Here is a 12,993-nt window from a genome sequence, read left to right as displayed (position 1 = left end):
AGAGTTTAAGAATGAAGCATTATGGGATTTTTGTTGCTTCATTCATACATGCAAATTAGACATGCTTTTCCTGATAACAAAAAGCAACTGTTACAGGTAGAAGGAAGGTACTATTAGTGTACAGTATTTTCATTGCTTTCACTGTATCTTTTTTCCCCAAGTGTTTCCTGGTCTGGCACATGCCCTTACTTGTTACAATTAGAAGATTAAAAGATGAATAACATACAGCATATGCAGTTGGAATAGTTATTGCATGTGTACCCCCTGAAGTAGCTCAGATAATAACAGAGAAAAGCTCAACAGCACTGAGCAGAAATGCTACCTTAGAAATACCAATGGCAAACATAATCCCTTGCTGTTAAACGGAATACACCCCTTGGATTTGCATTTAGAAAGCAAGTAAATGCTTGGTGGAGAGTACTTCATGAAAATATCCTCATTTTGTTAGCATCACTACAAATCAGCTTCATGTTTGTCAGAATTCAGTTCTTAAGGGGTTTGTGTGCAGCAAATGTGAAATCTCATGAACAGGGGGGAGCTGTGGGGGAATGTGAGGAGAATGGAGTGCAATATTGGAAACCTTTTCTTAGGTATTTGTGACTGTCAGTAGAATGCGACTAAACAAAAAAACAGCCCCCTCTTAGGAGGAGAGGGGTGAATAAGAACAACAAAAAAGATACCAAGAGAGGCCAAGGAGGCAGAAAAATGTCAGCATTTCAGCACATGTTAGGATGTGTCTTCAGACTTCTTCTTTTGGAAGACACATCCATCCCACCAACAAAGTGCAAAGTGACACTTCCCACCCATAGCTCCTTGTATTCCATTTAGTTTTAAGCCATATAAATATATATATATGTACACACATGTATGCATTTTTAAATTAACAAAAGTTATTGAAGCATCAATATACAGTTTCAAGGACTTATATTCCTTCTATTTATTTTCAGCCCAGATTAACACACCTTGCTCAAATAAGGGCAAAGACTATAAAGGTCACCAAAAAAGAATTTCAGTATAGATGAGGAATATTTTTCTGGTTAGGCTAAGCAAAAGCACCAAAAGCACTCTACGAACTGCTAAGTTATTAAAAGTTGCAGAAGCAAGTGTAGTACTCTGTTTTACCCCTTCTTTGAGGTGGAACAAACCTAAGCTCATGATAGATTCATGTCCTGGAAAGAAGTCTATTCCCTACTTCAGAAAAAACCCAACAGATTCTTTAAGTCCATTATGACTGTGTTTTCTGTGAATGCACATTGTAAAATGTGGTAGCTCTTAAGGGAAAAAAAAAAAAAGAAAAAGCAGGGTATTTATGACTGATGTAATGATCACTTTTCTAGGATAGTTCCTCTTTACATGACTTTTTATCCTTTTCATGAGCAGATGAATCTTCTGCAAGTCAGCACTGCAAAATAACTTTGTCTTCCTAGAGGAAGTTTTTATTTTTCTGCCACAGAGCTTAAATGCTGACACAAACTGTAGTCCTGAAGAGGAAATAATCTTTGTCTAGTCCTTTGACTAACACAATCGGTATTTAGAACATGACCCTCTGCAGTGGTGCTTTCCTGTGAAATTTATGACTTTTCTCCCAGGCTTTGGATTAAAATAGAAAACAGAAACACAAATGTTATCTAGTTTCTGCATACTTGAATATAGTATTTCCATCAATTAACTAAGTTACATTGGCTGTCCTGGTATGGATCTGAAAATGAGTTGAAGGCTTTCTGCTTTCCTATCATTGGTAGCTCCTTTAACTATTTAATTGTATCATAATGGTTATAGTTTTACCTTGTGTTTCATTTGAAAAAGGCCTATCAATCCTCCAATTCCTAGGTTATTTAATATTAGTAGAGAAAGCAATACATCTGCGAAGATCAAACTCAGTGTTAGCCTTGCAGTTATTTAATAGACAAGAAGATTTACAACAATCCATATTCAAGAGGTGCAGTTACCTTTAACTGTAGTGAGTCTTTCTCCTGCTGATGTAAGGGTTTAGAGAGGAGAGGAGGTGAGAGGGAAGCAGTAGACTGGGATATTGTAGGAACCGAGTGGGAAGTAGGTGCCTTGGCAGAGGGAAATGGAAGAGTAAAAGAAAGATGGAAAAGAGGATCAGTCTCCTGATGTTCCAGCCCAAAGCAGAGCTGGCTTAAATTTTTAAGAAATATGAGAAGTAGCTGTGCTATAAAACTGTGTTACAAAATCAGCTGAAGGATGTCAAATGCTCAGTAAGGGGACATGTAACTAACCTGAACAACCACAAATCTCACGCTAATCTTTTTATTAGTCATCTACTTTTCTGGAAGAAATTTCTTGCCTCAGAAAGCATTAAAAAGTTGCCATTTGTGGCCATGGATTTCACCTCTGTTTTTAAGTTTTTCTCCTGTGTTTTCAGGTCATTTAAAAGTAGAGGTAGACTGCAAAATGTAAATAAATAGCTTAACATTTGGCCTAAAACACATTGTCCTAAGCACCTGACTTGCATGCTGACAGTGAAAGCACCTGAATAGTCTGTTGAAGTAAGTGCTGGACAAAAAAAAGATCTATGCTGGAAACCACACAAGCTGTATAGCTATATTGTGGCATTTAATGGCCAGCACACATTTGGGATAGTTCAGTGATGTACTGTCCCAAAGAGGAACTGGGGAGGGCTTCAGGAGGAAGCATTTGTCTAACTGCCAAACATAACCTGATCTGTTACTGTTAGTCAGATCCTCCTAACAGAGCCTTCTATAAATACATCAGCTGCTGAACTGACACATGCGAAACACAAACCGCAGTCTCTGCAGGAGGAACATGCCCCTCCCTCTGGAGGCTGTTGACAGCATCTGCTTGCTGGGGCCTCTCTCTCAAAAGGGGCAGTAAGCAATGGGCTAGTGAGGGAAATGGTTCACTGGTATTTCACGTCAGAAACTCCTCGTCAAACAAGGACAGGAGGGAAAAGAATAATTGATAGATCATAGAATTTACAGTGGTGCAAATGCCTGCTTCTGAGAAGGGACTGTCCCCTAATGCTGATAATTTTTAATCATAGAATCATAGGATGGTTTGGGTGGGAAGGGACCTAAAGATCATCTAGTCTCTGCCATGGGCAGGGACACCTTTCTGCTTAAACCAGCTTGCTCTAAATGCAGTTATGTAAAATGTGCCTGTGCACAATACAAACATGTAAATACAAGGCAGAGTATAATTATACTAAGTTATCTGAACACAGAAGTCAGGGTTGTCAGAAATTAAAATACCTTATCAGTATCTGGTGAAGTATATCCTTCATAACAATCCACAGAATCTTCTCCACTTGCTATTGGGAATTCTAAATAGTCATGTACCAGATCCTCATCTATATACAGTCTAGTCAGTTCTTCTGTTGTGTCTTGTGTTTCTTCAGAGAAATCTGATTCTTGAGGTTCTGACTGATCCCCTCTATTAAGTGACAGGTCTGCAGTACAGATTTCCTCTTCATTTTCAGCACTTGCAGCTAGCACACTGGACAAGGAACCTTCTTCATATGGTGAAGGGACGTTATGGATAGCACCATGTTCACCTTCTCCTGTAGTATCTGACAAATCTCTAGATTCTTCAATAACTAAAGGGTCAATTATGTCTTCTAAGTTTTTATCTTTTCCTAACTTGGTATTTTTGCTGACATGCTTATATGCTGTGTCATGAGATGAGCTGGCTGAAGATGAGACAGAGGGAGATACAAGAAAGGACAGAGGAAGAGCTGTAGGAGAGCTGAGAAACACCTCTGTATTTGGCACAAAGTGACCATCCTTAACGTGGTGAATGCTGTTATCTGGGGAGATTGCTACAGTTTGGGAGGCTGCTAATGCCAAAGAATTGAGTTCTTCTAAGTCACAAAGAAAACTGTCTGGAACCGATGGAGGAATTAAGCTGCGCATGCCTGAAGGTGAAAGCCCAACAGTCCTTGAGAACAAGTCACTAGAGTCAGCCTGGAGAATCTTTTGATCAGTGTGTGACCAAGATGAGGGAGGTTGTCTGGAAAGTGGGGTCAGTGCTTGGGAAGACAACTTCAAAAAGAAAAACATGGGGATTGAGATAGATAAGCATGACAGAGAATTAGGATATGGGTAAACTGGAAAAGAAAAATGTCTGTGCCATCATCTGGATTACAGGGTACAATTCCAGTGACCATGGGTGTCTGAAATCACTACTACATGAATCAGAACAGCGGGAAAGACATTTGAAACATGAAACTATCAGGTTCTGGCTTAGGGCATAAATGTCAAACATTAAGACAGATTTGAATCATTACATTCATGAAGGCAACTGCATTTGATCTGCTAAAGTTATGTTACTTATGGTGCTCTGTTAGTGAGCTTGTCAAAGGTTATTAAATCATACAGTTAATATTAATGAAAATTTCCCAAACCATTACTCTTATTTTGAGAATAGCATTTTCAGAAGTACACTTCAGGTGTCATTAAATACTTCTTTCCAAGTATAACAACTGAGGTAAATTCTAATTATTAAAATGAAATATTTCTACTTTTTCTTAGTAGTTCTAAGTAAATGTTTAAGAAACATCTTTAATACATTGCATACTTTTATTAAGGCATGAGCAGCTACAGAATGAATGTGTTTTTCAAAATTAACCCTATTCATTCCAAATGATGTCAACATTTGTGAAAGGTACATTCCGGTCAAGCTAGACATAGGCAGTCAACAATGCTTTTAAAATAGTGACAACACAGTACACAGCAGTATGCTTTGAGTACCATTACACAATATTGATTGAAGTATCCTTCTGGTAAAAGAAACGTCCTTTTCTAAGAATGAGAGACTGGTGAGTCATACGTACACAGCATCAGTAGATATCCATTGCTTCAGTAAATACTGAAAATGCATTTTTGTTACTATTAATCCTCAAAATTAAAACTAAGCAAAAAATATTTTGATTTTATCATTACAGCTATCCAAAATAATTAGATGTACACCTCTAAGTTATCTGGACTACTACCAACTTTAACTATTAATGTACTAGAGAAAAATATTTTCAGAAGTCTACATTAATACTGCAGAATAGGGAGGTTAGTTTACTTACCTTCTGCTTGAATTTTCTTGAGACAAACAGCTTTATGTTAGACTTAGACAAACCTTTGTTACACAGTCTTCTGTACCAAAGTAAACAATATAGATTGATACAATCTGCTAAAGCAGAGCTAGGCTCTTACAGAGATACTCAGCCTCCTTCCCTCATCATTCCTCTTAAGCAAGGGCCCCCTAACCTGTGGTTTTAAGGTCAATAATACTGCTGAGGAGACCACCATTTTTACTCCAGAGGAATAGGGAAAGTGGTAACAGAAAGTGTGGTAAATTCTAGAACATCTTCTTCATGGTATTCCCATTTCTGAGTACAGCTAAATCCAGAAAAAAGGTGTCTGTTTAAGAGTCTCAATGGAAGTTGTCTTTTTTTTTTTAACCTGATTATTGCAGAAGTATCCTGTGTTAAAAAGAAGGCTTCTACCAATTCCCTTCCCTCATGAACTGATTTAGGAATAACTAACTTAATAATAGTGGCAGGATAGTTTTGTAATATGGATGGAAATGCTCTGAAGCATCACCTGTGCTCAACAAGGGCCATGGAGCTTTAGCAGGATACCTGAGACAGAAGCCTGTTTCATACAAAATAGGGAGAGGCATCTCTGGAATATGAAGCACTTAAGCTGCCTCATAGTCTTGACTTGTCTTCAGGACCCTCTGGATTCCTGTAACAATAAGGGGCCCTAGCTTATATACCTCAGTTGGCAGCTACAGAATTTGATGTTACTTGAACAGTTTTGTGGGAATAGAAGAGATAGGATCTCATTCTCTGTTGTGACACATTCTGGAAAACCAGACAAGACCTGTTCTAGCATCTGTCCCAAGCCAACCAATATGTAGTAATAAGAAATATTTTCAGAAGATACTGTTGCCTCTAAATGACATATTTTGGTAGCTTTTTACAACCCCAAAGCAGTAAGTAAATGTGGACCTTATTTCAAAGTTAAAGCATGTGGATGACCACCAAGTATGGAAGTAGATCATAGTAGAAAAGGAGACAAAACCAAATGAAAAGATGGATTAATAGCAGTATAAAGAAGTTTATAATTACACACAAAACCCACTGCCCATGTTGAAGAGATAAGCAACAAAGGTAAAGAGGAAGATCTAGGCAGTTTCCATCTTGAGTGTTCAAAATAACTGAAAACATGTTAATTCTAAGCATGGTTTGTATGCAGGAATTTCCTTAGTTTCTGTCACTGACAAAAAATGTTATGTTCCCCACACAGGTGAGTGCAAAGCCTCACAAGTGAATGATAAACCAGAACACAGGAATCTTTCTGCAGCATCCTGTAGTATGATTTGTGATGGAACCTACGATACACATTTGCTGTGAAAAATATACAACCATAAAGGTCTGAATCCAAGTTCATTGACAATGTGATGACAATCTACTTACTCCTAAATGAAACAATACTGTCAGTTTGTACCACTCCAAAGAATGTACCAACAGCCTCCTCCTCGGCTGATTAGCAATAGGAGGAAGGTTTTGGTACAGAATCACTGGCTGTTCTCCTTTGCTTCAAAAGGTAGAGAACTGGTCTTGGTAAGCTGTGTCCTGCATGCTTATGGAACTGTAGGCTTTTAGGACAGCTGTGTTATGGGAATGTCTTCACACTTTACTATTAGAAGTCTGCTAGGTATACCCTTAATGCTCAAAATCTTGCTAAGATTCCCAAATAAATTTTTCTGTTGACTTGACTTTTCTGCCCAAATTTGGCCTGTCTCTACTAAAAATAATGTAATAGCCAATGAAGAAAAGAGCATAAATCCTGGCAGAATGTGAGACACACTTGTCTATAAAAAATAATTTATTAATAACATAGTAATGCAATTCTACCTGTGCAAGAAAGAAAATGTTGTGTACTTAATGCCTAAGTTATGTATAACACTAACAAAAAAATTACAAGTCCTTCTAAACCCACTCTAGGGGTTGCAGCTAACATCAGAAAATCCTTACCTTAGTTGAACTTAAATGATGTATTCTGTCACTAGAATAGCTTTGTGGTATTGGAGGGTCAGGATAGTCATCAACATTTTTTGATGGATTCTTTTTGATGACTTCTACATAGGAAACAGGGAAGATGCCTTGTTTGTTGGTTCCTGGTATTTTACCTTCATACCAGTTTTGATCAACTCGCTTAAGAAGAATTACTCTGTCTCCCTGAAATGCATTATGAAATAAGTTATCAGCACATACATTGAAAGTTAATTTTGTACATAACAGGTATTATTTTAACGCATAATAGTATCTTCCCTACAGTGCTGTTTCCCATCAGTGTTGAGCATTATCTCCATTTTCTCATTTTTCCTCCCATTAATAACAACCATATATAAAATTACCATTCCAGTAAAATGAGGGGTTAGGCATGGACTGAAAATGTTGTTCTTTTATCTAAGGGGAATCTCATGTAGTCCCCTCCTCTTGCTTGGGAGATTAACATTAATAGTTTTCTTTGGAACATAACCTGTTTTAGTTGTTGGCCAAACTACTAGGTAATGCTCCAACTATAGTATGCAACAGTGACTGCTATGCCCATTTTTTCTGAACTCCTTAACAAAAAGAAAAAAAAAAATATGGGGCAGAACTTCCCAGTGGATGAGAAGTACACACTACTTACAACTTAATATTGAGTATTTAATATCTGCAATAATAAAGTTTCTCCACAGTATTAATATTCCAGTGTCTAACAAACTTTAGAAATTAAACAATTATTTTCCTTATGTTCAATCAGGTATAGCCACCAGGATATGCATAGGAAAGATAATAGAACATTATAAACAGAGAACTGTTATTAAATAAAATATTTACATTCATAAAAATATCTCTGAGGCTTTTTTTTTTGGTATCTTCTATCTTCTGTAATTTTCTATTTATTCTGCAGCTACTCTGCCACAGTCCCAATTAAAAGCACAACACATTTACAGTATTTTCAGTATTTGAAGTACTTGGTAGCTGAGACAAACTATCAAGTTATTAATGTTAGAATTTCCTACCATGGTAGTGCTTTGGGCATTGCAAATCTCTAGTGCAGAGTGCACAAAGCACAGTATTTACCTATATATTGATTCTGTGTAGCAGGAGACATTATAGTGGTATTTTGATGGAAGATAGCTCTCAACTGTACCTTTCTAAGTGATAACTCCACATTTGTGTCTGCGCTGAAATTATATTTGGCAACAGCTTCCCCAATCTCTCCAATCTGTGCAGGGGGAGGTGGCCTGGCAGGCTGTGCTTTTTCTGGGGGAGAAAGTTTCTAAGGAAAAAGAAAAACCCAGATTTTCATCATACTCATGTGGTTTGTGGACCTATTACCCAAATTAATTAAAGGAATTAAAACAAAGAACAAACCTCAACATAAGAAATTGGGAATATTCCAACTCTTCCATGGTGCTCACCCTCATACCAGTTTTGATCAATTTTCCTGAGGATATAGACAGTATCTCCTTTCTTAAAGGACAGCTCTCTGTAACAAATTTATTTATATCAGATGTTTATAGCTTTACATTTAACTCTTCTCCCTGCATGGTTCCTGAGATCATTACAGTTTGGAACTGAAACAGAATGTAACAACTAAACATTTGAAGAAAGTGTGTCACAGCTGTGGTACATTTACCAGTTACCATACCATATAAAATCAAATGACTTGCATTTATGAATCCCATGCAGTATGTATAGGTTACAAAGGCCTGTTTAACATTGTGATTCCAAGGAAGTATTGCTAGTTACCACCAGACCACTTCTTATGATGTCTGCATGCAAGTATGATGTCTTTTGGATCACCTGTTTAGGTACTGATTTTATGACAGGCATCAGAGGGGTACTTGGTGTGTTCTTTATGAATACAGTAGGGAAATCAGAGTGTATTCCACATCTACATGGCCTGTCACTACCTTCTGCAGCATAACAGCTTGGTGTCCCTCTGCTCTACACATTTTTTTTTCATAACAGCTATTCAGAAGCATGAAGAATGCAGGATTATGTTCTTACCATTTCTTGATACTCAGAGACTGTGATATGTTAAATGTTAGATACCAAAAAAGGGACTTTTTAAAAATAATTAAGAATATTTTCAGATCTTGGTTCAGGAGATCTTTGCTGTATCATCCATTTGGTTTTTGAAGAGCTAATGTGCTGCTCTGGTAATTTCAGCTGTGAGTTTTGTCCCAAAAAAGCTAATGTAATTCTAGTGTCAATGTTTGGCCATATCTAAAGATGGTTTAAATGTCTTGGATCATTGGAACAACAGCAGAAAAGACTTGTAGACATTCTGCTTTGACTCTCTCATATCCTATATCAGTGGTTCCCAATCTTTTGTTATGGACCACTGCTTTTTGTGTTGCTTTGTGTCTTATCACATCCTGCAGAAAGCCTGTGCACGTTAAGACAGACAGGAAGAGGCTGAAGCATTATACAGACTAGACTTCTGATAAACTCATTATCTATGACAGTAGTTTAAGCAATTTACCCTCTGTCACCTAAATGTAATTCCCAACAAAGAGCATTCAGTGTATGTCCCTCACAACCTGTGCTCTAGAAGGCTGAAGATGCACAGCTATTCATGTGCTCAAACAGATACGATTCAGAATATAGTAATTTAAGATAATTTTATTAAAAAGTAACTTCTCACACAGTTTGTTAATGCAGGGACTACTGTGACAGCAAGCACGGTTCTTGTGTGCATGGAATTTGCTGTTGAAACTGGCTCGAACACCATTTAGGTGGTAGAAAGGATTTGCTTGAATTGCGAATTCTTAAATGAACAAACATCTAGTACTTACTTAGAAGTTTGAGCCTTAAAGTCATATACAGCTCTAGCTGGCAGTTTCTGAAAAACAGGCAAAGTGATTAATATATTCAGGTAGTATTACTATATGATAAATGTGTTTCAATTTTTAAAAGGTGACCAAAAAGAAAAGGATGACCTTTACAGTGGTTCTTGACAAAATAAAAATACATTCTGTTGTATTTAATTACTTTAAATTAAGTTGAATTTATTACAAAAATTAATATTCTGTAGTATTTTAGGTGCCTTTTATGTTAAACTTGTTATCTGTAGGCTAATTTCAATTGCAGATGATGCATTACATTTATATATATATGTGTGTATATATACTCTGACAGCTGGAAATGGCTGGAATATTTTTGATTTCTATAATTACATTCATAGTTTTAAGAAAGCACAGGACTGGAGGTGATCTGAGTCATCTGTGCAGCTCTCTTGCTATCATAGGCAATGACATTATAACATTTCTTTCATACATTTATCAAGTTCTGTCACCAAGTACATGTAAGCTCAATATTGTTTCAAAAAAAGCCCCTGTAAAACAGCCCTAACTTTCCTCACCTGCATGGATGACACATTTTCACTGTTTTCGAAGCTGTAATGAAAATATAAACTGTGATCTGACCCAAAAGCTTCACTCATGGACTGTCTGCATCTGACAAGTAGCCAGATACTTCGGAGGAAGTGATAAGCAGAACCACATGAGGGCATTTGTTCAAAGTGATTTAGTCTTTCTCTGCAAGTACTCACACAGATAAGATTGCCCCATGCTAAAATATGCCTCTCTAGGATGTACTGGTGAATAGAATGAGCTGATTATGCTATTTATGAGAGATACTACTTGTCATGAAGTAAAGGTGCACATCTTTTTATGACAAGAATAAAAATGGACACTTAAAAATTTTGCATTTTACCTGTATTCCAGGCCATGTGTTCATGACTTGATTCTCTCCCTTCTTGTCATTTTAAGACTAGCAAATCTAGCACACCTACAGAATTGTCTTCACTATAATAAGAAGTCACTGAAGTTATTATAGGGATCATGTCAACTTGAATTTTGCAATACTAATAAAATTTTTCATTACAGATCTCTTTCAAATAAGATAGCCTAAATTTAAAAGCATTTTTCTGTTCCTTGCTGTTATTAAAAATGGTCTTTTAGGCAGGGGGGATATTCATATCAACATATGATTCATATCAACTGTAGCTAAGCCCTATTCAGTCATTCCTGATTTTGATACAGCTGGTCCTGTACATTGTAAATACATCTACAAATGTAGATACATTGTAACTACCAAAGCAAATAGCAGAAAAAGTGGCTATTAAAAGAACAGTGGAGCTGCTTAAATACAAAATACTTTGAAATATACAAAATATACTGGAAACAGGGATGCCTTTCCTCTTTCATATTTTTAAAACTTTTAAAGTGATCTTAAAAATGGCTTGTAATTTAAGTATTTTATGTATTTTCAAACTGAAAGATGACTTTCCATGTCACAAGATTCTTCAAAAGAAGCACACAACATGGCTCCTAGAATTTTTTAGCCTGTATTTTGTAATAAGTCTTTTGTAAAAAAATCAGATTTTAATCTAATTACAGCAATAAAAGCATTTCAGTGGGGTATAAATGAATCTGAATTCAGTTCTAACCATACCACCATTTATCAAAGTATATATAGCCAAGAACAAAATCTTATATATTAGCAATTAAAATACAGTAATCTTTTATGTTGTTTGGAGAGCATTTATAGTTCTAGATCTATAAGCATTCTTAAGATACAGAATGATATACTTTATTTTTCAATATATACTTTTCAGTGATGCTTTGTGTTACTTTAAAGCTGGTATACCTGCTTCCATTTCCTCTTCCAAAGCATGACTACAAGCAATCAGTATCTAATTACACCCACCAACTGCTACAGATGTTAGAAATTGCTCTTAGGATAACTGGTTTTGTCTAATCCACTAACAGCAGTGGTTTGCTTTCCAAACAGAAATAATGGTGAAATATTGATGTTTTGTATCAGTTTTGAAACTACCAAGGCAGTTTGTGTAATACTTTGTATACCCGAAGTATTTGTGTAATACTTTGGGTTTCTAAAAAGCCTTTCCCCAGTCACATCTGTTGTTTTTCTGTGTTCCAAACACACACTCCTATCAGCTATGACAGAGCTGATCAATAAATAGTGAATTTATGTCAATATCTATTTAATAATAAACAGAAGAATACAGTTTATCTTACAAAGCTTGATATTATTTGAATTTATTGAAGTACCAATCTTCTTAATGAAAAAGGAAGATGCCGTTCCTTTTGTCTGCATTATTATAATTTCTTAAAACCAACACAAATCTTGTCTTAAATATGTTACCAACTTTCCATATGGATATTGCTGCATTATTTATTATTGTATCACTACCTCTTTGTCTGTAGTTCCTCTTCTCTCCCTTGGAGTACATCTTCCCACATCAGTGAAAGCAGAAGAATAGCTTCCAGGAGACTCCTGGTCTACTGAAAACAGAAATTATGTGAAACTATGATAAACAAACCCATTCAAATCTGTGATGCTGTTGCTTTCATTTAGAGGGGTGAAAAGATACTGAAATCTATTATTTTACATTTAATAGAAAGAAAAGCACATGATATGATGGTTAAGAGTACCTTTAAAGGAAAAAAAAAAAATACTACTAACTTTAAGCAAAGGCTAAGGCCATCCTCTGATCCAGAGCAGAAGAAACTAGATGACAGAGGATCGAAAGAGCATATTTATGCCTCACTGTGGAAAGGGATGCTCCCCTACTGGGCCAAGTGGAAGACATGACAGCAGTACTTGGACTTCATCAGGCTGCATGACATTGTTTTGGAATGCCAACAATGTAAACACATAATTACATGCACAACACATGATTCAAGCATGCTTCAATGACAAAATGTGAACAAACACTGTTTCCTCCTAAGTGATCTAAGATGCAGTTCTACTTTACCAGGGGCACATGTTAGGCAGCACAAGGGAATTTAAAAGGATGTTACTTCATAAAAACAACTCTGTTTTAAGAGATGGAATGCAAATCATATTAGTCACCAATCTATGTGGCAGACTTTTCTAAAGCACAGTTTACCAATGTTTATCACAGGATGGTGAATATTTTC

At 36.3% G+C, this 12,993-nt stretch overlaps 1 protein-coding gene across 41 annotated transcripts in view; it reads right to left on the bottom strand.

The window, feature by feature from the left end:
* Positions 1-12,993, bottom strand: part of SORBS2 (sorbin and SH3 domain containing 2) — a 192,868-nt gene that overhangs the window by 9,356 nt on the left and 170,519 nt on the right. For 21 of the 41 annotated variants that reach the window (XM_088057052.1, XM_088057051.1, XM_088057049.1 and 18 more), the window contains 7 exons: positions 12,263-12,354; positions 9,841-9,887; positions 8,411-8,525; positions 8,187-8,315; positions 7,019-7,222; positions 3,237-4,025; positions 1,950-2,060 (listed from right to left, as the gene is read on the bottom strand). In XM_088057052.1, coding sequence (XP_087913178.1) covers positions 1,950-2,060; positions 3,237-4,025; positions 7,019-7,222; positions 8,187-8,315; positions 8,411-8,525; positions 9,841-9,887; positions 12,263-12,354 — 1,487 coding nt within the window. The remainder of the gene's footprint in view (positions 1-1,949; positions 2,061-3,236; positions 4,026-7,018; positions 7,223-8,186; positions 8,316-8,410; positions 8,526-9,840; positions 9,888-12,262; positions 12,355-12,993) is intronic. The other 20 variants (XM_088057073.1, XM_088057081.1, XM_088057076.1 and 17 more) reach the window with 3 other exon arrangements.

The sequence above is a fragment of the Pseudopodoces humilis genome, chromosome 6 (assembly GCF_049639895.1).
Source record: "Pseudopodoces humilis isolate 2021_Gansu_Grassland_sample_001 chromosome 6, ASM4963989v1, whole genome shotgun sequence".
Classification (NCBI taxonomy): Eukaryota; Metazoa; Chordata; class Aves; order Passeriformes; family Paridae; genus Pseudopodoces; species Pseudopodoces humilis.
Note: the sequence above shows the minus strand (reverse complement) of the source record. Positions and strands in the feature narration are given on the sequence as shown.